Here is a 20,299-nt window from a genome sequence, read left to right on the forward strand (position 1 = left end):
TCATCATTGTGATAACCAAGTCACTCTCATGGCATTCAAGACATTGCCACAAAGGCAGCAGCACCTGCACTGCCCTCCTCCCACCAAGCTAAAGGATGCCACTAAAGGGTTTTTTAAAGAATTTATTTATTTTTATTGGAAAAGCAAATATATATAGAGAAGGATATACAGAGAGAAAAATCTTCTGTTCACTGGTTCACTTCCCAAGCAGCTGCAACAGCCGGAGCTGAGCTGATCCAAAGCCAGGAGCCAAGAGCTTCTTCTGGGTCTCCCACGTGGGTACAGAGTCCCAAGGCTTTGAGCTGTTTTGCACTGCTTTCCCAGGCCACAAGCAGGAAGCTGGATGGGAAGCGGGGCAGCCGGGATATGAACCAGCACCCATATAGGTAGATTTGAATGGAGTTCCAGGCTCCTGGTTTTAGCCTGACCCAATAAGCTAGCAAATGGAAATAAGCTAGCAAATGGAAGATCTCTCTCTGCCTCTTCCCCTATGTAACTCTGCCTTTCAAATACATAAATCTTTAAATGAAATCTGCCTGTAACACTCACGTCCCATAGGAATACTAATTCGAGTCCCTGTTGCTTCAATCCAGCTCCCTGTTAATGTCCTGGGAAAGCAGTGAAGAATGGCCAAAGGCTTTAGGCTCCTGCACCCACAGGGGAGACCTGGAAGAAACTCTAGGCTCCTGGCTTGATCAGCCTAGCTTCAACCACTGCAGCCATTTGGGGAATAATCAGCAGATGAAAGGTCTCTCTCTCTCTTTCTCTCTCTCTCTCTCTGTCTCTCCCTCTTTTTCTGTAACTCTTACTTTCCAAGTAAAATAGGTACATATTAAAAAAAAAAAAGGCAGGGTCCAGCACGATGACCTAGTGGAAAAAGTCCTCACCTTGAAAGCACCAGGATCCTAGATGGGTGCCGGTTCTAATTCCAGGAGTCCCGCTTCCCATCCAGCTCCCTGCTTGTGGCCTGGCAAAGCAGTCGAGGATGGCCCAAACCCTTGGGACCTTGCACCCGCATTGGAGACCTGGAAGAAGCTCCTGCCTCCTGGCTTTGGATCAGCTGGGACTCGAACCCAGATCTATCCATACAGTTTCAGCACTGTTGCTTCCACAACAGGAGACCTGGTGCAGGATGAGACCTAGGCGCTTAGGAAGCAGTTCCCAGCTGGGGGTCAACATCCCAGGACTGCACAGGCCTTAAAAAGGGAGGGAGGATGAGGGGGAGGAGGGGCTGTGGCTGCCTGGCCAGCAGTGCCCTGCCTGCTGCCCTCCACTCCCTTGCAGCTCTCTGCCCGCCAGGCACCGAGAGGGATGGCAGCAGTTCCCTTGCTTGCAGCAGATAAACAAGTCATTCATCACTGTCTCGGGGAGACTGGCACCAGCTCCAGGCCTTTCTGGGCACCAGGCAGGGTGGCTGGGAGCTGGGCTCCCAGCAGGCCCCTTTTTCATCAAATCTTGCTGTGGATGAGACAGCAATTTCCATGGGAGTGCCAGATTGTGAGGTTCCTGCTGTTGTATCCCTACCTGTCAGGGCATCTGAGTGATCCAGGCCCAGGCCCTGGCTGTGCCCCTGGCTTCCGAGGCCCAGAAATACCAGAGGTGGGATTTGTACGCAGGTCCTGAAGCAAAGCTAATCGTGTCCTAGCTGGCTCACTCTCTTTTCTCTTTCACCACGTCTTTTTAATTCCCCCTGCCCTCCTCCTGTTCCTCTGTCTTTTTATTTTTTAAAATGAAGACGTATTTAGTTGTTCGAAAGGCAGAGGGACAGAGAGGGAGAGACAGAGAAAGATTTTCCAGCTGACTCACTCCCCAAATGGCTGTGAGAGCCAGGGCTGGGCAGGGCTGAAACTCAGCAGGGGCGAACTTCATCCAGATTTTCCATGTGGGTGGCAGGAGACCAGATGGCCATCTTTGGCTGCTTTCTGAGGTGTATCAGCAGGGAGCTGGATGGGAAGCGGAGCTGCCAGGGCTTGAACCAGCAATCCTATGGGATGCCAGCACTATCAGTGATGGCTTAACCGGCTACACCTAATAGTAGCCACACCTCTATTTCTTTTCCACAAATATTTATCAGACAGAAACTATGCAGGCAGGTTCTGTGCTAGATTCTGGCGACTCAAGGAAACTGACATCTATTAGGCACCAAGTGTATGCCAGACTTTGTGATAAGCCCCAGATGTTTAGTGAAACATGTGGTTGTGAGGAAAGAGCTGACTGACAGAGGTAGAAGGAAAGAGCGCTCCCATGTAATGGCTCACTCTCCAAGTGGTCACACTGGGGGAGCTGGGCCAGTTTGAAGTCAGGAACCAGAAGCTTCCTCCGGGTCTCCCATGTGGGTGCAGGAGCCCCAAACATTTGGGCCATCCTTCGCTGCTTTCCTGGGTGCTTTAGCAGGGAACTGGATTGGAAGTGGAGCAGCCGGGACTAGAACCAGCACCCAGACGGGTTGCTGGCCCTTCAGGCAAAGATCTAATCTCTACTGCACTATTCTTTATAACTTATGTGTGTCTGAAACACATTGGAGGAAAGAAGAAATAAATGAAGCAACGTTTACAGCGCAAGGCCATATTTGCACTCAAAGACACAGGATAGTGCAAAGCATGTTGCTGGGAGGTGACTGTATTTGCTGATGAATATCAAACACAGAAGTGGAAAGGTGGGAGGGGGAGGGAGAGAGAGGCTGAGGGAGAGCTTGGACGACTATCTCGTTGCAACTCGTGTTAATGGGTCAGAGACTCCGGGAAATAGGTGTGATTGAGCTGATAACACGTAGACTTTCGAACTGCCTTGGACCAAATCCCAACTATACCTACTGTTAGCAACATGTCCCTGAACACATAACCCTTTCTTCACTTCCCCGGCTATAAAACAGGGCCATTCATGAGCTGCACGACACAGGTTGGTTCAAAACAGTAAAGCAAATCCTTCAGAAAATGCTATCGGAGACTTGATCTGTCCCCATCCTGCTTGTAAAACTACACTAAAAAAAAGAGGATGGGCTTTGTGGTTGGACGGATGTTGGCTGTGTACACACCTGAATCTCCATTCAGACACAGCGCCCTGAGGATTCAGGTATCCAATTAGCTCCTCTGCCCAGGGAGGCCCAGGAGGCTGAAGTCCCGCCCAGGCCCACTGGGCTGGTAAATGAGTGATCCAGGCTCCAGCTCAGGTTTAACCCTCCAGCTCCTAAGCATGCATAGAAAATTCCACAGGGGCTAGCAAGGGCTAGCACGAGTGGCTACACGTCTCCCTTCACTTCTCTGCTTCTCTGCACTGCGGCCCCCTGTGGTGGAGGTGGTGGCCCACACCCAGCTATGAGCTGAGGCACAAGTGCAGGCATCCCATCCAGGGCAAGGAGCCTAGTTCTGCAGGGCACAAAGGGGCTGCTAGGCTTGGACGTGCACAATGAAGGACCCAAATGACCACATCTTGTCTCCTGACCTGAGTTCTTTAAGGACGTTCTCTTGGGGCCAGTGCTCTGCTGACATCCTGAACAGGCACTTGTTCAAGACTTGGCTGCTGCACTTCCCATCCAGCTCGCTGCTTGTGGCCTGAAAAAGCAGTGGAGGACGGCCCAAAGCCTTGGGACCCTCCATCCAACGTGAGAGACCTGGAAGAAGCTCCTGGCTTCTGGCTTCGGATCAGTACAACTCCAGCTGTTGCAGCTACTTAGGGAGTGAATCTAATGGATGGGAGATCTTTTTCTCTGTCTCTCTTTCTCTCTATAAATCTGACTTTCTAATAAAAAATTTTAAAAAAGAAAACTGTTCTCTAATAAGGCCAGTAGTAGTATGGCTTAGGAGCACTGGTTCAAATGCCGGCTACTCCGGCCTCCTGCTGATGTGCCTGGGCAATCAGCAGAAGACGGCCCAAGTGCTTGCGCTCTCTGAACTCAAATGTGTGACCTGGATATAGCTCCAAGTTCATGTGGGCTGTCCGGCCATTGTGGCCATTTCGTGTATAAACTAGTAGATGGAAACTGTCTCTCCCACCTTCTGTGTACCTCTGCCTTTTAAACAAACTAATACATTTTTTAAAAAAATTTCTTTAGAACAAGAGACAGATCCATCACATTGGGCTGGAGCAGGGACTGGGAGCCTCCCCAGCCCACTGGGAGGAAGCACAGCTGTGGCCGTTTAGGAAGAGATTGCAGGTTGGGTAGGGCAGGCGGCATTCTCACACAGTCCACATGGGCACTCTTCTCCACCCAGCACCCCTCGGCTCTCCCTCGGGGGTGACCTTGTTTCCTGATTCTGGCAGAGAATCAAAACATCACAGGTGCACCTGTCTTGTGCAACAGACATCTTGAAGTACACACCTCAGCACCAAGCAGATGCTTCTTTCTGCCCCGTCATCCTGTCCCATGGCAACCTCACCCACACTGCTGTTCACACCAGAAACTGGAGTCTCCCTCCCTCCCTCCCTCCCTCCATCCCTCCCTCTCTCCCTCCCTCCATCCATCCATCCATCCTGTGTGAGTCACAGGATCCGTGACACCTGTCCATGGCACTCAAACACAGCATCAAAGAACTGACAACATCTCCTCCCGGAATCCATCCCACCCTCAGTGCCATCTCCAACACGTGATCTATTCCCCTTTACTTCTAAGGCGCCCACTCAAGTCCCCCTGGCTGTTAGCCTACAGGGCAGAGGGGCTCTGGTCTTGTCTTCTCCATAGATCCATCTCTACCCACCCTTCACAGAAACCAGAGAGATCTTCCTTCATAAATCAGAGGGCATTGTTGTCCTGCCCCAACTGTCTGTACCTGCTGTGGTTTCCTGGCTTTTTTCCCCTCCAGCCTCACACACCTTGTTTCTACTCCTTGAACTACTTCCAGCCTCAGGGTCTTTACCATTCTGTTCCCTCCGCCGTGGATGCTCTTCCCTACACTCTTTTCTTGGTTACCCCTTACTCATCCACTGAGGATATCCCCTTTGGGGCCTTCTCTTGGCTCCAGTATAAACTGGGTCCCCAAGTTAGTGGCTGTCATCATGACAGTTCTTAACCAAGCATGACATCCGTGAGAATGTCTTGTGACTGCACCGGGACCACCTCTACTTGGATCACACTGTGTGCTCAGAGCAGTGACCCCATCACCATTGACGTCACAAACAAAAGAGCATGGGATCCCTGGCACCTTGGCTCTGGCCCTTGCTCATGGCTAAGCCCCCAAGGAGGGAGTATCTTTTTTCAGAGTCAGAGCCCTGGGGAGGGTTTTGCTTCCAACTGCTGCCCCAGAACTAACCGGTCAGCCTGGTAAAACTGCACTAACCAGCTGGCAGAGCTACCTCCCGCCCTCCCGCCCGTTGGCGAGCACGATGGCACCTCTGCTTGTTCATGGGCTTTTCTGTGTGACCATAGTCTGTTTGCCCACAGCCCCTAAGCTCTGTGCCTACCTTCCCAGGTAACCGTGCCAGGTGGATGAGTCCCAGGCTGCTCAGCTCTCCGGCGGCGGCGGCGAGCGGCAAGGATCAGAGACCTGTGTCTGCCTCGTCCTTGCCAGCAGCTGCCATGGGGCTCTCCCCCGCCCCTGCCAGCTGTTCGTTGTCTCTGTCACCTCTGCTGTCCTTTTGGGTCCCTCTATACCACACCTGTGGGCTGGGCCAGGCTGAGGTTCGCATTTCCATTGAACAGATAAGGAACCTGAGGCTCTGCAAGGTGAAAAGAATGGCTCAATTTCCTTGAACTGGGGGATGTATAAAGAACTAGGACCCATGACCCATTGGTGCAAGGCTGCCAGCTTTGTGCCCCCATGTCTGTCCCCCAGGCTCCCTCCAAAACACTCTTAGCCTGGCACCTGACTGCTTCTCTGTAGGACAGAGACTGAGACCCCCAATCCGGATACCAGCCTTGCCCCCTGCTCACACACAGGTTCCATGATGGAAGAGGGAGTATCTTACCTTAGTTTGGCTGCAAGGTGCGCCTGCTCTGGAAGACTTTGGAGGCAGAAGGAGGCTGTGAGAAGGGAGCCTTCTCCCTTCACAGCCCGGAGCCCCACATGGACCCTCCCCGTGTGCCTGCTTCTGCAAGCAGGTCAAACTCCAAACTCCAGCCCCAGCTGCCACAGGGAGTAAGGGAAGCGTGAATGATCTCCCCAGAACCCTTGAACTCTGAGCAGGCCCCCCTGGGGATGGTGGCCTGCCCTGTGTCCTGGCCACGCAGCCTTGATCAGGATCCTCACCTGGTGGGGGGCCCATAGCTGGGAGGAGTGAAAAAGACGCTGGAGCCCAGGAGTCCTGCTTCCCTTGCCCGCCCCACTCTTCCTCTGGCCCGCCTCTACGCTGGGGACAGGCTGGCTCAGGACAGCTGGAGGGGGCGGGGTGGGGGGAGGGATGTCGGGGAAGAAAGGGGAAGTCCCTGGAGGAATTGGCAGCCCAGCCCTGGCTGCGGCCACAGCAGGTGGTCACTGCTTGGTCAGGCCATTTGTCTCTGTGCTACTGCCCAGGCCAAGGCAAGGATGAAGATTTTGGAACCCAGGAGAGTGCAGGAGTGTTCAAGCCATGGGCAGGGCTCCACTCCACCCCGCCCCCCATGGTGAGCCCTGGAGGCCAGGAAAGCCAGGTGTGTGGGGGGTGGAGGGGAGGTGAGGGGGCATTTTAACAATGTAACATTGTACTGAATGCTCTAAGCAGCAGAACACTTACTGATGCAGCTGCTAAAGCGCAGGTGCTCAGCCTGGGGTTTCTAACACCTGTACCCCACAGCAGAGGAGCCGGTTCCATTTCCAGCTCTAGCTCCCTGGGAAACAGAAGTGAAAGTTCAAGTCCTAGGGTACCTGTGACCCACGATGGAGACCTGGACTGAGTTTCCCGCTCCTGGTTTCAGCCCAGCCCAGCCTTGGTGACCACTGACATATCTTTGCTCACGTGTTATTTCCGATCAGTCCTGAGATGAGATAGGCAAGGCTGGCCTGGATGGGCAGAGATCTGGCAGTTTCGCTGATGAGGCCTGTGGGTTTAGGGTTGCTCTCCAGGCAGATGGACAACAGAGACTGGGAGAAAGTCAGGGATCTGATCTGCAGCCTGAGGCCGCCACCAGCAGAAGGCAGCCCGAGCCTGGACCAGGGCAAGGAACTTTGAAGCACTTCCCCCTGCCATAGTCTGGGCCTGACTTCTTGGGTACCTCGAGAGGACCTTAGCTTGTTCCAGGGACTTTTAGCAGAGACAGGCAGGAGGGCATCTAGCCACTCCGAGCACAGGTGTCCCTGCTGGTGGAGACAGTCATGACTCAGCTGCAATCCGGGAAGACAGGCGCCAAGAGACTGGTGCTTCCGGTTGTTCTAGAAAAGTTGGACAAAAACCTCATGATTATGCATGGGTGAGGGCCAGCTGTGGGCCACTTGGCTATTGTCAACTCGGACAATGGCTCTAATTGTCAAGCTTCTCCCGTTGTTGCCCTTGGCAGCGGGAGAGGATGGTGGGGGTGACCACAGTGGACATTTTTGATGAGGTTAACGTGTGAGTGCATCCTCCCTGGGACCCAGTAGTCTCCATTCCATCTTCCCAAGGAAGTCAAATCAGACAGTTCTGCAGAGACTTGACACACAGATGTCCACGGCCTCCTCACTCCCACCACGTCCCAGAGCAGGTGCATTCAGACATGGGGGGAGGGAAAGAATGTGGAGCAGCTGTTTAATCGAGCGATTTAGATGCCCAAGTCTCCCACATCATGGCACCCAGGCTTAATGTTGGCCTCTGGTCCCTATTTCAGCTTCCTGTCGGTGTAGACTCTGGGAGGCAGTGGTGACAGCTCAGATAACTGGCCATCTGTGCGATACTCCTGGCTCCTCTCCCAAGCCACCACAAGCATTCGGGGAATAAAGCAGCAGAGGAGAGCACTCTGTTCTTCCTTCTCTCTTTCAAATAAATAGCTGTAACAATCCCTTAAGCAAAGTTTTTTAAAAATTATTATTATTTGAAAGGTAGAGTTACAGAGAGAAGGAGACACACAGAGATCTTCCGTCCCCTGGTTCACTCCCCAAATGACTGCAACAGTCAGAGCTGAACCTATCCGGAACCAGGAGCCAGGAGCTTCTTCCAGGTCTCCCACCTGGGTGCAGGGTCCCAAGGACTTGAACCATCTTCCACTGTTTCCCCAAGCCACAAGCTGGATGGGAAGGGGAGCAGCCAGGACACAAACTGTAACCATATGGGATCCCGGTGCGATAAGTCAGAGCCTGCTGGGCCACTGTACTGACCCCACAAAATAATCATATTAAAGGAACTGGCACTATGGAGTAGTGGGTTAAGCCACTCCCTGTAATGTTGGCATTCCATATGGGTATTGGTTTGATTCCTGCCGGTTCAACTTCCAATCCAGCTCCCTGCTAATGCACTTGGCTTTTTTCTTTTTGGTTTTGGTCTGGCCCATCCCTCACTGTTACAGCCATTTAGCGAGTGAACCAGTGGATGGGGAATTTCTCTGTCTCTTCCCCCACCCAGTCTCTAACTCCGCGTTTCAAATAAATAAAAGAACCCTTTGTAACAGCGATTATTTTAAAGAGATACAAATCAGGGCCCGGTGCGATGGCGCAGTGGTTAAGGTCATCACCTTGCACGCCCGGGATCCCATATGGGTGCCAGTTCTAATCCCAGCAGCCCCGCTTCCCCTCCAGCTCCCTGCCTGTGGCCCGGGAAAGCAGTGGAGGACGGCCCAAAGCTTTGGGACCCTGCACCCGCATGGGAGACCTGGAAGAGGCTCCTGGCTTCAGATCGGCATAGCATCGGCCGTTGCGCTCACCTGGGGAGTGAATCATCAGACAGAAGATCTTCCTCTCTGTCTCTCCTCTCTGTATACCTGCCTTTCCAATAAAAATAAAATAGATCTTAAAAAAAAATAAAAGAGATACAAATCACAGATACACAAAACTGTGCATGACTGTCAGGTCTGTTATGCTGGAAACAGAGTATCTGGGGATAGCACCGTGACGTAGGGGGTGAAGCTGCCACCGGGCACGCCAGCGTTTCATGTGGATTTGGGTTCGAGACCCAGCCGCTCCACTTTGGATCCAGTTCCCTGCTAATGTGCCTGGGAAAGCAGCTGAAGAGCAGGCCCAAGCTCCTGGTTCCTGGTTACAAACTGGCCCAGCTCCAGGTGTGACAGCATTTGGGGAGTGAACTAGCAGATGGAAGATTTCTTTGTCTCTCTGTAACTGACTTTTCAACAAAAATATATAAATCTTTATAAAAAAAAAATTATCTATTGGAAAGTCAGAGCTACAGAGAGGAGAGACAGAGAGGAAGATCTTCTGTCCGATGATTCACTCCCCAAGTGGACTCAACATCCAGAGTTGAGCCGATATGAAGCCAGGAACCAGGAGCTTCTTCCGGGTCTCCCATACAGGTACAGGTTCCCAAGGCTTTGGGCAATCTTCTACTGCTTTCCCAAGGCCACAATCAGGGAGCTGAAGACAAGTGGAGCAGCTGGGATACGAACCGGTGCCCTTACGGGATCCCAGCACATGCACTGCAATTGACTTTAGCCACTAGGCTACCGTGCCGGACCCAATAAATAAACCTTTAAAAAAATAATAATCATAAAAGAAAAGCAGGGGCCAGTGTTGTAGTTTTGTGGGTTAAGCTTTACCTGTGATGTTGGCATCTCATACGGGTGCCCGTTCCATCCCGGTTTCTCCACTTATGATCCCATTCCCTGCTCATGTGCCTGGGAGAGCAGTGGAAAATGGCCCAGGTGCTTGAGCTCTGCACTGACATGAGAGGCCTGGAAGAAGCTCCTGGCTCCTGGCTTCGGAGCAGCCCAGCTCTCTGTCCACTGTGGCCATCTGGGGAGTGAATGGAAGATCACTGTCTTCTCAGAACAGGAAACACAAATTCCCAGTGATGGGAGTCAGGGTGAGAGCGAGGACTTGACTGCAGGAACTCGATGGAAATATCTCTGAATGTGGACGGTAATTCTACAGCGCTTAGAACTGAGCTCAAGCACAGGGAGATGCGCGGTGCTGTACGCAAATTGCATATTAACTATGGGAGTGGCACCATGAGCCGTGACTGTGGCCACGGTTGTTTTGCTGCTCTGAGGTCCCTCAGTCACCTCCGGTGAGGGTGGATTTCACGGCGCCAAAGTGCCGGACTTCCCAAAAGCCTGAGTTTGTCTAGGAAATCCGCTGATTGATAACAAGTAGTCAGAAATGAGCAAAACCAGTTTCCCTGCTGAGAGGCTGCAGGGGCGCCGGAGTCCCTGAGCTGCTATCCCTGTGTGTGGCGTCTGAGCTCTGTGGGAGGCTGCGATTCCTTCCAGAGTTTTCTACAGCTTTCCTTCACCCACCCTGCCACCCGCACCCAGATCTGCATTTTGCTGTTAGCAAACCCTAAATGCCTGTGGTCAAACAGACCTGTGGTTCTAGCCAGCTGGCAAGCATGGGAGGAACAGAGCAAGATAGTAACTTAGTAACCAGGAGACTTTGGGAGAGTCATTTTGCCTTTCTAAACATCCAGGGCCTGCCTAGGCAGGCAGAGGCTCAGAAATGGCCGCCTGGTCGGATGGCCTGGGCGGTTTCTGGCTTTTGCCTCTTCCCACAATGACATCAGAGAAAGCTGTCTAGGCCCCGTATTTTCTCTTCATCTTGCTTTGCAGTTTTCCCCAGACTCTGTGTTCTCACAAATCTAGCTGGCCTTCTAGCCACAGCGAGACAGGACAGCGTGCGGGTTAAGGATCCAGAGACTGGGGCTGGCACGATGGCTCAATTTGCTAATCCCCAACCTCCAAGTGCCAGCATCCCATAGGGGCCCTGGCTCATGTCCCAGCTGTTCCACTTCCCATCCAGCCCCCTGCTGGTGGCCTGGAAAAGCAGTCGAGGATGGCCCAAAGCCTTGGGACCCTGCACCTGCGTGGGAGACCTAGAAGAAATTGCTGGCTCCTCCTAGCTTCTGATCAGTGCAATTCTAGCTGTTGTGACCATTTGGAGAGCAAACCAGGAGCGGAGGATTTTCTTCTCTGTCTCTCTTTCTCTCTGTAAATCTCCTCTTGCTAATAATAATAATAATAATAATAAATAAACAAATCTTTATAAAAAAAGAGCAGAGGCCGGAGAAGGCAATCAGGCAGGCTTGGGTCCTCCTGGCTCTTCGCCTACCTTCCACAAATGGCTTAGCCTTCTAAGCCTTGATTTTCCCATCTGTAAAAAGGCACTTTGGAAATGAAAAGAACAGGAACCTCAAAAATGGAATGAACAGCTGCCTTGATTTTGATGCCAACAATGTTCAAAATCCATACTGGCTGTTTCCGCTTCTTTGGTCTTGTGGCCCAGCCTGGTGAAGCCTGTTCCTGGCCCTAGCATGGTCTCGAGGCTCTGCAGACCTTAGGTCTGAAAGCCACGTTTTCTCCTCCTGCTAACAGCCAGAACATCAAGACCCAATATGGTTGCCGGAGCAACCTGGGGAAGACCTCAAACGTCTTTAGCATCTCAATTCCATGCTAAGGAACGTTCCTACCCAGGCCTTGACCGGGAACGATCACCATGACAACCACTAGAGAAACTGCACAAGGACAAAAAAGAGGCGGGCCGATTCCAAGAACATACCACTCCTTTCTTGAAAAACCAGGAACATTCCTGCCTCTTATTAGCGTCTCTCTCCGCTTCACCCCCGGTGGTCCTGAATCTGTCTCCTTGCCCCAAGTCTCCATCAGGTGAAATATGTCATCTGCAAGCTAGATTTCTGCTTCACTGTCCTTTTGCATCTGAGTAAAACCGTGCTTTGGTACCAAAGATTTAAAAGACTCTGTATTAGTGTGTGTGTGGGGGGGGGGGGGCGGTCCCTGTCCACTTACCAGGGAAAAGAAAAAGATATGCATTCATTGGCTTACTTCCTAGATGGCCAAAATGGCTGTAGTTGGGCTCAACCAAAGCCCGCCAGCAGCAAGCCAGGAACTTCTGGATCAATGCAAGCGCCTAAGACTTGGGTCATTCTCTGCCGATTGTCCAGGTTCCTTAGCAGGGAGCTGGTTCAGTGGTGGAGCAGCTGGGATTTGAACCAGTGTCCATTGGAGCAGCAACGGCTTGGCGCTAGTTCCTTGTGAACATCCTGTCTAAACCCATGGCTACAGAGTGGCTGTTTGGAGGCCGAGGCTTCTGGCCAGAGAGGCCTCCGGAAGAGAGCCCTCTTAGGGTAACAAGGTGTGTGTGAGGGCTGTTCAGAAAGCTACGAGAGCTCTTGGCTGAATCGCTCAGCACTTGAACGGTGCAGGCTCAAGCCTGAGTGTGACTTCAAGGCCCTGGGAAGGATCCTTGAGTGGGGCGGGCTCGGTGGACGGCGGCTCCAGCAGGGGGCGCGCTCTCCTAGCAGGATTTCCACGAGAGGTGATGGGGCCGGAAGGGTTTTGCTCTTGCAATGGGCTGAAGCCACTCATGGGCTCATGAGCAATCTCAAAAGCTTTGTCAAAGCCAGCTGGGCATCGTGCCCTTCTGCCCCTGCCCTGCCCTGGCATGCTCACGCCCTAAATGACCCCAGGACTGTAGCCCAGGGTCCCTACCTCTGGAACCATGAGCACCCACGCTGTGGTATCTAGCCACTGAAAAGGGCGAAGGCTTCCAGTTCACCAAGATTCTCACCAGCACAAACCGGGCTTCCTGTAGGTGGTGTCTCCGACAACGCGCTGGCAATCGATGTTGGTAGCAAGTTCTGGTGGAGGCCAGTGCTTGTAGGGCCTGGCTGTTGCCTTCAGTGTCCGCTTAAATCCTCTCTCTTCCAGCTTGGTGACTTAGGGCAAACTTCCCTTCTCTTCTTTTCTCCCTTCAAAAACAAATAAAGGTTGCTGGTAAGGGTTGAGCGGGAGAATTATCCGAAGAGGAGACGGACTCGCGAAGTCTGCCTTTGTCTTTCTAGACCCAAGGCTGACCCCACCGGCCAGCTCTGCGTGTGGCTGGGTGGGGCCGGCTCTTGTCCAAAAAATGAGGGGCTGTTGGTGTGGCAGTGTTTAGTTACTGTCTGTCGCACCCGCAGCCTGTATGGACACTGGTTCGAGTCCCAGCTGCTTCCCATGTCTAATAACACATGTGGGAGGACGAGTGTCAGCCCCAGCTACCCACGTGGGAGACCAGGAGCCAGGAGCCAGGAGCCAGCACCTCCTCTGCAGGTGTCAAGGGCCCAAGGACCTGAGCCATCCTGCGTTGCTTTCCCAGGCCATTGGTAGGGAGCTGGATAGGAAATGGAACAGCCAGGATTTGAACTGGTGCTCACAGGGGAGGCAGGTGTCCCAGGCTATGACTTCAACTGCTGGTCTTCCACACTACCTTCCGTTCTCTGTATTTGAAGCTGCTTCTCTTCTGGGTCTCTGCCCCAGCTGGTGGTCCTAGAATAACCCCAACGAGTGGCCCTCCCATCAGAAGCCACACCCAGTCGTCCAAATCCGATTTCCTGGGTCACTGGGTGCATGTGAGACCCGTTAAAGGACTTCAGAGTCTGCCACTCCCTGCAGCCAAGGCTGTCAGATTGAAGATCTGGGGTCGCTGTTCTTTGCCTACTTATAACCATGTCTCTCTGTAGTCTGTTTGGAAAAGTTTTTGGCTTTAATATTTAAGTGGGATCCTGTGGGGAGGCCGGCTAATCTCCCTCCTTAGGGATCTTACTTCTCAATGCTCCTCCAGAAAAATGGTGTGCCCCCTAGCGGTTGCTTTCTCCACTTACAGGTCAGTAGGTGCAAGGCATGAATGCCCACCAGGGTGAGTGGGGTGCTGGCCACTAGAGCTTGCTGCAATGGTTGCGTGAGTGAAGCGATTTTTAAAAAGCTATCATTTTATTTATTTATTTTTTACTGGAAAAGCAGATCAGAGTTACAGAGAGAAGGAGAGCCAGAGAAAAAAAATCTTCCATCCACTTGCTGGTTTTTTCCCCAAGCAGCCACACTGGCCAGAGATGAGCCAATCTGAAATCAGGAGCCAGGAGCTTCTTCCAGGTCTCCCACGCAGGTGCAGGGTCCCAAGGCTTTGGGCCATCCTCGACTGCTTTTCCAGGCCACAAGCAGGGAGCTGGATGGGAAGTGGGGCAGCCGGGATATGAGCCAACACCCATATAGGATCCTGGTGCACGCAAGGTGAGGATTTAGTCACCAGATCCTAGATAATTTTCAAATTTAATTAATTAAATTTATTTTAAAGGCAGAGAATAAGACAATGAAAAAAAAATAGAGAGAGAGAGAGAAATCTCCCATTTGGAGATTTGCTCCTCACATAGCCACAACAGTCATGGCTGGGCAGGGCCAGAGTCGGGAGCCAGGGACTCAAGCCAGATCTCCCACCTGGATGGTAGGACCCCAAGTCCTTGAACCGTTACTGCATTAGCAGGAAGCTGGGACTAGAAGTGGAACCAGGACTCAACCACTCTGACACCGTAACTGCCATGCCCATGCCCGCCTGTGCCAGCACACTTCAAGTACTGCAGTGCAAGACCAGGCCAGGGAAGATTCCTGCTGGGCTTTTTGTTAGTTTTAGTTGATCACATGGAAGCACAGCAATCCACACGAACAGTGCCCAGTGCATTTCAGCCACATGCACGTCCCTGTGACAGCATCATCACACAGTGACATCTGTCTCCCCCTCAAAGGGTCCCTAGTGCCATCACCAGACCAACCCCAGCCTCATCCCCAATCACGGATCCATCTTCCCCACTGTGCGCATGCTCCAGGCTATCCTAGGAACAACACCACACAGAGCCCTGGCTCTCTTGGGCTTTTACACTCAGTGTAGCTGACAGCCAAGTGTGCTGCACACACGGCCAGTCGCCAGTGGCTGGCCCTGTCCGGCAGCGGAGGGCCGAGTGTAAGGGGCAGTGGACAGCAGTGGCTCTCAGTGCAGACACACCCTCGTGTCACCTGGTGAAGCGGCTTGCTCATGCAGCCAGGGTATGTGAATTTCACTCCCTAAGTGGCTGAACTGGGGCAGGCACTGGCCACAGCAGGGAAGATCCCACCTAGGACCCCCACACACCATATCTGAGTCCTGGCTCCCTTTGCAATTCCAGCTTCTTGCTAGTGGGCACTCTGGAAGGGAGAAGAGATGAGGGCTCTGGGACCTGGGGCCCTGCCATACACTGGTAAGACCCTGAGGGAGTTCAGCTCTCCTGGCTGCTGTGATGGAAGAGTGTTGCTCTCTGTCTCAGAGCTGGTGTTGTGGATCTGTGGGTTAAGCTGCCACTGGAGCACCAAGTCCCAGCTGCTATGCTTGCCATTCAGCGCTCGAGGCCCTGGATGGAGCTCTAAGCTCCTGGCTTCGGACTGGCTCAGTGCTGACAGTGCGTCTCTGCCTTTCTTCTTAAAATTTGTTTTTCATTGGAAAGCTAGATTTCCAGAGGAGACAGAAGTTCCATCCGCTGGTTCACTCCCTAAGTGGCTGCAACGGCCATAGCTGAGCCGACCCAGAGCCAGGAGCAGGAGCTTCTGCCAGGTCTCCCACGCGGGTGCAGGGTAACAAGGCCTTGGGCCGTCCTCGACTGCTTTTCCAGGCCACAAGCAGGGAGCTGAGTGGGGAGTGGAGCAGCCAGGACACAAACCTGGCACCTGTATGGGATCTTGGCGATTATAAGGCAAGGGGCTGTCAGCGTTGCAGCTGCCTCTTGTTCAGGGGCCCCGCTTCTTATGAGCAGACAGGGAAAAGATGTCTTCAGCTAAGCCAACTTGCTCGGCGTCCGCTGGCTTCCCTCAGTCCCGATGCTAAGAGCACCTTCTTCCCCATCACTTTAACCTGGAATGGACCTCCCCTCAACCTTGGCATCACTCCTGGGTTCATCACCTGGGCAAACAGACACACGGCTCCACCATTTTCTGTCCTTAAATGTCGACGGCTATTACCCCTTCCAGCAGTTGTTTAGCAACCGCCCTCTGATGCGATGGATCATGCAGTATCGGAGGCTGGGAGCTCCCACCTGCTGGTTCACTTCCCGAATGCCTGCCTGGAGCCAGGACAAAACTAGGAGTCAGCAACTCCACCTGAGTGTGTGTGTGTGTGGCAAGGACCCAAGCTCTGGCAGCCTCCCCTGCAGCCTGCTGGGCTGTGCACTCAGAGGAAGCAGAGGTGGGACTCACACACACCCGGGTGCTGACACAGGAGGATGTGTGGGCCCACCTAGTAAGAAGTAAGCCCTGCTAGTCCTGCCTGCTTCCTGAAGGCTCACACAGGGAGAGGGCAGATGCCCACTCTGGAAGGTAGCAGTGGACTCCAGAAGGTAGGGAGGGTGGACGCTGGCAGGCCGGAGGCGGGGAGTTCAGTGGGGTGGGCCTTGAAGCCGGGACTGTCACAGGGTTCTGCTGCAGGCGCTGGCCCTGAGACACGTTCAGGAAGTCTCCTGCAGGGATGGTCACTCAGGGTCTGGAGCTACCAGAGCATGCCGAGAGGAGCAGGCAAAAATCAAAACCACTTCAAAAAAGTTTTTTTTTTTTTTAATCAAACACCTTTTATTTCCACGTAACAAGCGCAAAAAACTCCCAAACACTTTTAACAATACAATTAACGCAGTCATGAAGTCAATTATATACTACTCGAAGCCCCAAAAGGTCGATCAAGCTTAACGTTCCAAACATCTCCAGACATGGTTTTTCAAAGCTACCTTTGGTTTTTGGAAAAACCAGTATGGAAGTCAATATACATTGTATGCATTGAACAACATTTTGCTTCTATGAGTGAAGGTGTCCAACAACATTAGCTTACACCTGGCCAGTTGGGGCGTGATCTGAAGCCATACACTGAAGTACACACACAGGTTGGGTGACCCGGGAGCCTCTGCGGTGAGAGGCGAGGGCCGCGGGGGGAAGAAGGCCAGTCCAGGCTGTGGCATTCCGCGTGTCGTAACAGAGGTATGAGAGTTTAACACTAGTACACTGTCAAGTCATTAAGCTTCATGTTCCAAATGGTCTCTTGCTGAGGCTTGAGATGGGCACAGACGGTGGGGAAGATGGAGTCACAGGAGAGTTTTGAGCAACCAGATGCTAGAGATGCTCAGAGGGTAGGGAGGAGCAAGCTACAGTTTCCCATTTTTTCTCACATTGTTTCAGGGTGAAATGGTGGAGAAGTTCAGATAAAAGGTTCAAATATTTGCTTAGATTTTTTTTTTTTTTAAATCGGTTGCTCTATGAGAACCCTCATACATATAGCAACTTTGAAACTTTCATTATAAAAAAGAGCCTACAAATAAATTCACAAAAAAGAGACAATTAATGTTGAGCAGCCAAAAAAGTCATGGTTTATTATATCTGAAGAAATTTCATAATTCAAACACAACCAAACTGTACATTTTACAATCACATTCTATTTGTAAACAGTTAAAAGCCACTGACTTCTTTTGCATCTTAGGACACAAACAGTTAGAATCAAGGCAATGAAATGATGGCAAATTGTGTACTGTTAAAACTTTTACCCTTGTTTAGTCTCTCTTCTTTGACTAAGCAAGCATTATAATACCATTTGTGGGCAAAAAAGGGGCTGGGCGGCGGGGGGGTGGGGGGTGGGGGGAGAAATTTAAAAATGGTGTAACTCGTTAGTTTTGCAACAACATTTAAAATTTTCTTTATACAACAAACAACTCTGTAAGCCCAATGCCTTGGTTACAGTATGCATAGTTACTGATTTCGGCTTTAAGGAACAACAGTTAGACAGGAACACAGTCACGAGAGCAGAAACAGAGAGCCACTTGATGGGGTTACAAAAATGATCATCTACCGATTATCAGCAAACCATCATCACTCACTAATAAAAAGACAGCATCGGAAAGCGGGATGTCCAACTCCAGCTTTAAGCGTTTTTTTTTTTTTTTTCCTGGCTTTTTTTTTGTCTTTTTTTTTTTTTTGGCAGAGAAAATTCTTTAACAGAGCTCTATGTAGTATCAGTGCTAAAAGTTGGGGTTTTCTTTTTTTTTTTCCTATAAGAAACTACAAGGAGGGGTTTTTTTTTTTTTTGTCTTTTTATTTATTTATTTTTTTTAACTGGGGAACTGGTTTTCCTGAGAACCACGCTCTTTGATTCAGGACAGGAATAGAAAACAAAAGAACATGGCCAAATGCTGCTCCTTTTGTCCCAGAGATAGAAAGCATCTTTTAAATCATCCTCCATTTTTTTTTTTTGTCTTTTAAAATTTTTTTAAATGATGGAAGAGTAAACATTTTTCTTCTTCTCAAAAACAAACAAAAAAATCTGTAAACAAGAAGATTCACCGTGGGAACCTTCAAAACAAAATGGAAAAGCCTATTCAAAGTGCAGGGCCCGTCCTGGGTGGCAGGTGGGCTGCGAGTCACAGCTGTGGCCACAGTTTTTCAAACTGCAGAGCGAAAATTCTTTAGTTTTACATGAGAAAAAAAAAAAAAAACTGGTGCAACACTTTCATTAATAAATCCTAAGTCAGTATCATAACTTGATCTTTTAAACTCCACGATAGCACAAGAAGGTAGGCGACGTCAAGGCATAGAGAGCACACACCTCTGAAGGACGTCCTTGAGTAAACATTTACACCGGAACAGCTGCCCCCCCATATTGCCGATTAGACGGACAGAACATCATTCAGTGCAAAGGTAAAAGCTCATACATTACCAGCCCAAAACACGGTTTTGCAAAGAAACTGAAAAAGGTCACAGAAAGAAGAAGAAAGGGGGGCGGGGGCGGTGGTGAGGAGAGGAGGAGGGAGAGGAGAAAGAAAGAACGCGAAGGCTTCAACATGATGGATACACACAAGTGAGCTCATCCGATACGGCTTAGAAGGTATGGCGCTATTTGGGAGTGTAAATAGATAGATACCTTTTCACATTATAATATTGGCCTGCATGATTCAAGTATTCAAACTGATATGTTTTGGGGAAAACAAAGTGGAAAATGTGCAGAGAATAGCTGTTCCCACAGGTGGCCCCTGGCTGCAGGCGGCGAGCCCAACTTTTTAGTGCTCCTTTCTTGCGCGTCTTGAGGTCACAGTTTGAGTCTACATCTACACCTTACATGGACTCTCCACCCCCACCCAGGTGGTCAACAGAAAGAAAAGCATTAATGGGGGATGGGCTGCTAATTCCTCGGGGGTCGCTGCTGCTTGGAGGACCCCACAGGCTTGTGGAATAATGGGGGGTCCCCCAGAGTGAAGTGCCGTGAAGGTCTCCACAGTTAGTTCCCGACAGCCCAGCACCATTCCAGTGATTGAGATCGGTCCGGCTGGAGAAGGAGTGGGAACAGTCGAGGGAGCCCAGCCGGCTCTGGCTGGACCCGAGAGACTGCCAGCCAGGAGAAGGGGTCAGAGACTGACTTTGTGCAAAGAAACGACTGATCTCCTCTTCACTGGCAAACTCAGCAAGAATAGTCGTGTTCCCCAGTACACACCTAGAGGAGAGAGGTACAGCCACGTGAGGGTGAGGGCACAGGGGGCTGCAGAGCGCACGGCGACGGCAGCGCCAGGGCCCAGGCTGTCAGCGACCCAACAGCTTGAGGGCGCGTCGGCAGCTCTGGGGCTGCGTGGCGCATGGCCTGGCTGTCCACAGCTCTCCCAGGTTGAGCCCAAAGTTAAAACTCGGCCAGAGTGCCAGCGAGGTGCGGACAGCTGATGCCCTGGCAGCACAGGAAGGGCACGCAGGGAGCCACTGCGACCAGGGCTGATTTCCTCCGAGAGCAAGGAGATGGGTCTCCAGTGCCCAGCGAGCAGCTGTTGTCAGATTCCCCGGGCCGCGCGTGCACACGCACGTCTCCCCTAACCCGTCCCAAAGGCAGGCGGGATGGTCAACTTACATGTGCAGAGACTTTTGTGCCTTCACTACCTCTTCCTTTGAACTGTAACGGACCAGGGCATTTCCATGTGGGAGGTTCAGGTGGAATGTGATCAGTGGGCCATGCTGCATGCACAGGGTACGCAGAGTTGAGCCATCAATCTAGGAGAGAGTGGGGATGGCCAGGAGTCGGCCTGAGGACCAGCTGGGCAAGCTGCCCCGGCTGCCCCTCTGCTCCCGGCTCTGTTCTTCGGTGGCACTCGCTGCTCGCATGGGAGCCAGCGGCCCTTCGCCTGCTCTGGTCCCAGCGCTGTACCTCTGGGCCACTGGGCTCCGGCACACCCCACACCCCCAAGACCTCCATCCCTTAGTCAGCCTCTGCTGTGGCTCCCTTGTGAAGAGGGAGGTAGGCCTTTAATGAAAATTCAACCTCCAGGGCCCATGGAAACACTCTCACTTCAAGGAGCAGAGGTGAGAGTGTCTGAGGCAGTGGTCAGGTTCCTGCCTGGGGCACTCAACAGAGGAGAACAGGTCCTTGCTGCCAGTGCATGGCCTGGGATAGACGGCAGCAGGTGACGGCTCGAGATATTAGATCCCCGTCACCCACACAGGAGTCCT

At 51.9% G+C, this 20,299-nt stretch overlaps 1 protein-coding gene across 2 annotated transcripts in view; it reads right to left on the reverse strand.

Annotated features, from left to right (window-relative positions):
• Positions 1-17,167: 17,167 nt before the first annotated feature.
• The window catches only part of TNRC6A (trinucleotide repeat containing adaptor 6A), a 155,334-nt gene continuing 152,202 nt past the window's right edge, over positions 17,168-20,299 (reverse strand). For both annotated transcript variants that reach the window (XM_040973187.1, XM_040973186.1), the window contains 2 exons: positions 19,704-19,843; positions 17,168-19,301 (listed from right to left, as the gene is read on the reverse strand). In XM_040973187.1, coding sequence (XP_040829121.1) covers positions 18,926-19,301; positions 19,704-19,843 — 516 coding nt within the window. In that variant the 3' untranslated portion in view covers positions 17,168-18,925. The remainder of the gene's footprint in view (positions 19,302-19,703; positions 19,844-20,299) is intronic.

This window comes from Ochotona curzoniae, unplaced genomic scaffold (genome assembly GCF_017591425.1).
Source record: "Ochotona curzoniae isolate NIBS_2020 unplaced genomic scaffold, NIBS_Ocur_1.0 contig_2321, whole genome shotgun sequence".
Classification (NCBI taxonomy): Eukaryota; Metazoa; Chordata; class Mammalia; order Lagomorpha; family Ochotonidae; genus Ochotona; species Ochotona curzoniae.